The 2,500-nt window shown below is 46.2% G+C and overlaps 1 protein-coding gene across 1 annotated transcript in view; it reads right to left on the reverse strand.

Moving 5' to 3' along the window:
• Positions 1-2,500, reverse strand: part of LOC143111298 (uncharacterized) — a 65,917-nt gene that overhangs the window by 30,460 nt on the left and 32,957 nt on the right. Inside the window, exons 20-21 of the mRNA XM_076273503.1 lie at positions 1,946-2,102; positions 811-978 (exon numbers count right to left, since the gene is read on the reverse strand). Of these exons, the coding sequence (XP_076129618.1) occupies positions 811-978; positions 1,946-2,102 (325 nt within the window). The remainder of the gene's footprint in view (positions 1-810; positions 979-1,945; positions 2,103-2,500) is intronic.

Here is a 2,500-nt window from a genome sequence, read left to right on the forward strand (position 1 = left end):
CAGCTGCTGTGCTGCTCGTGTTTTGCCAAAAAATGGAGGACGACGCGATCAACCTGTGCGACATGTAGAGACGAGTGATAGGCCCTAATAACTTGAGGAGATGTGGAAGTACTTCGGATTTTTGGTATATCAAACTATGGAGAAGAACAAAGCGGTAGGCTACGCAAACTGTGCAATCGAGTTCTACGTAGGCGACATTTGTTTGACATTTCTAATCGTAAACACAGACACAGCTACGTTGAAGCCTGCAGCCATGTCACTGATGTAATGGCAGTCCACTCGGCTTACTGGTTTTCGAGAATGTTGCACTTCTGTTTGTCATTGTGCACGAAACTTCACGCCAATAAATCATCAGAAATATTGCTGGCTTGCGTCTTCAAGCGCCCTCTTTACGTTCGTCCTAATGCCTGTTAGTTGTTTGTGGATTGGCCTATATTTCGCGTTGAAAATGGAAGCGTCTTTAGACATAAAAAATCGATTTTACAATCGATTCAATGAACACTTACGTCTCAAAAAATCGAACAGGATTTTTTCACAAAAGTGACAGCCCTAGTGTATATATATATGTGTGTGTGTGTGTGTGTACCTGGAAGAAGGTGCTGCGCTGTGTGTGTATATATGTGTGTGTGTGTGTGTGTACCTGGAAGAAGGTGCTGCGCTGTGTGTGTGTGTGTATATATATGTGTGTGTGTGTGTACCTGGAAGAAGGTGCTGCGCTGTGTGTGTGTGTGTGTGTGTGTGTGTGTGTACCTGGAAGAAGGTGCTGCGCTGTGTGTGTGTGTGTGTATATATATGTGTGTGTGTGTGTACCTGGAAGAAGGTGCTGCGCTGGTAGAAGTTGAACTGCACCCTGGATGCCTCCTGCTGCTGCTGGGGGCTGAGGGCATCTGTGAGGGTGGAGGGCAGCGTGATGGAGCCCTGGGGGGGGTCAGTGCGCCCCTTCACCCACGACACCGACCGCACCACCCTGGGGACGATCTACACACAGCACGAGTGACCAATTAAAGAGAGTTAAAGCCTTTCAATCAGACACAGTAAAGAGATAGAGACAGTGACATTGCTATAATGGTATTAGTATTATAGAGTTAAAGCCAATCAGACACAATAAAGAGAGAGAGAGATAGCACCATAATGATGATGATGATGGAGATAGCACTATAATGATGAGGGAGATAGCACCATAATGATGATGATGAGGGAGATAGCACCATAATGATGATGATGATGGAGATAGCACTATAATGATGATGATGATGGAGATAGCACTATAATGATGAGGGAGATAGCACCATAATGATGATGATGAGGGAGATAGCACCATAATGATGATGATGATGGAGATAGCACCATAATGATGATGATGATGGAGATAGCACCATAATGATGATGATGAGGGAGATAGCACCATAATGATGATGATGAGGGAGATAGCACCATAATGATGAGGGAGATAGCACTATAATGATGATGATGATGGAGATAGCACTATAATGATGATGATGATGGAGATAGCACTATAATGATGATGATGATGGAGATAGCACCATAATGATGAGGGAGATAGCACCATAATGATGAGGGAGATAGCACTATAATGATGATGATGATGGAGATAGCACCATAATGATGATGATGATGGAGATAGCACCATAATGATGAGGGAGATAGCACTATAATGATGATGATGATGGAGATAGCACCATAATGATGGAGATAGCACCATAATGATGAGGGAGATAGCACTATAATGATGATGATGATGGAGATAGCACTATAATGATGATGATGATGGAGATAGCACTATAATGATGATGATGATGGAGATAGCACCATAATGATGACTTATACAGTTAAAGCCAGCATTTAAATCACTCTAATGCCCCCTACACATTCTAATGCCCTCTACACAATCTCCTGCCCCCTACACACTGGTGGGTGTGTGTACCTGCAGGTTGGTGGGGTCAGCGATGGAGATGGTGGTCTCTCTGAAGTTGGTCCCATCCACCCGGCTCACAGCCAGGGCCAGAGAGTCGAACAGGATGGACTCGCTCTCCCCCGACACCTCCAGCTTCAGGCCCACTGTGTCCACGATCCGGATCAGCCTGCAGGACAGAGAGAGGGAGCAGAATGCACAGGACAGGACTTCAACATCACCATCACCCCCAGCAGCATCGGCTAGTTCATTAGCAGGACAGGACTTCAACATCACCATCACCCCCAGCAGCATTGGCTAGTTCATTAGCAGGACAGGACTTCAACATCACCATCACCCCCAGCAGCATCGGCTAGTTCATTAGCAGGACAGGACTTCAACATCACCATCACCCCCAGCAGCATCGGCTAGTTCATTAGCAGGGCAGGACTTCAACATCACCATCACCCCCAGCAGCATCGGCTAGTTCATTAGCAGGGCAGGACTTCAACATCACCATCACCCCAGCAGCATCGGCTAGTTCATTAGCAGGGCAGGACTTCAACATCACCATCACCCCAGCAGCAT

The sequence above is a fragment of the Alosa pseudoharengus genome, unplaced genomic scaffold (genome assembly GCF_046254945.1).
Source record: "Alosa pseudoharengus isolate Yale_2024_CS ecotype anadromous, Long Island Sound unplaced genomic scaffold, YU_APseudo_1.1 YU_APseudo_1.1_scf_8, whole genome shotgun sequence".
NCBI lineage: Eukaryota > Metazoa > Chordata > Actinopteri > Clupeiformes > Clupeidae > Alosa > Alosa pseudoharengus.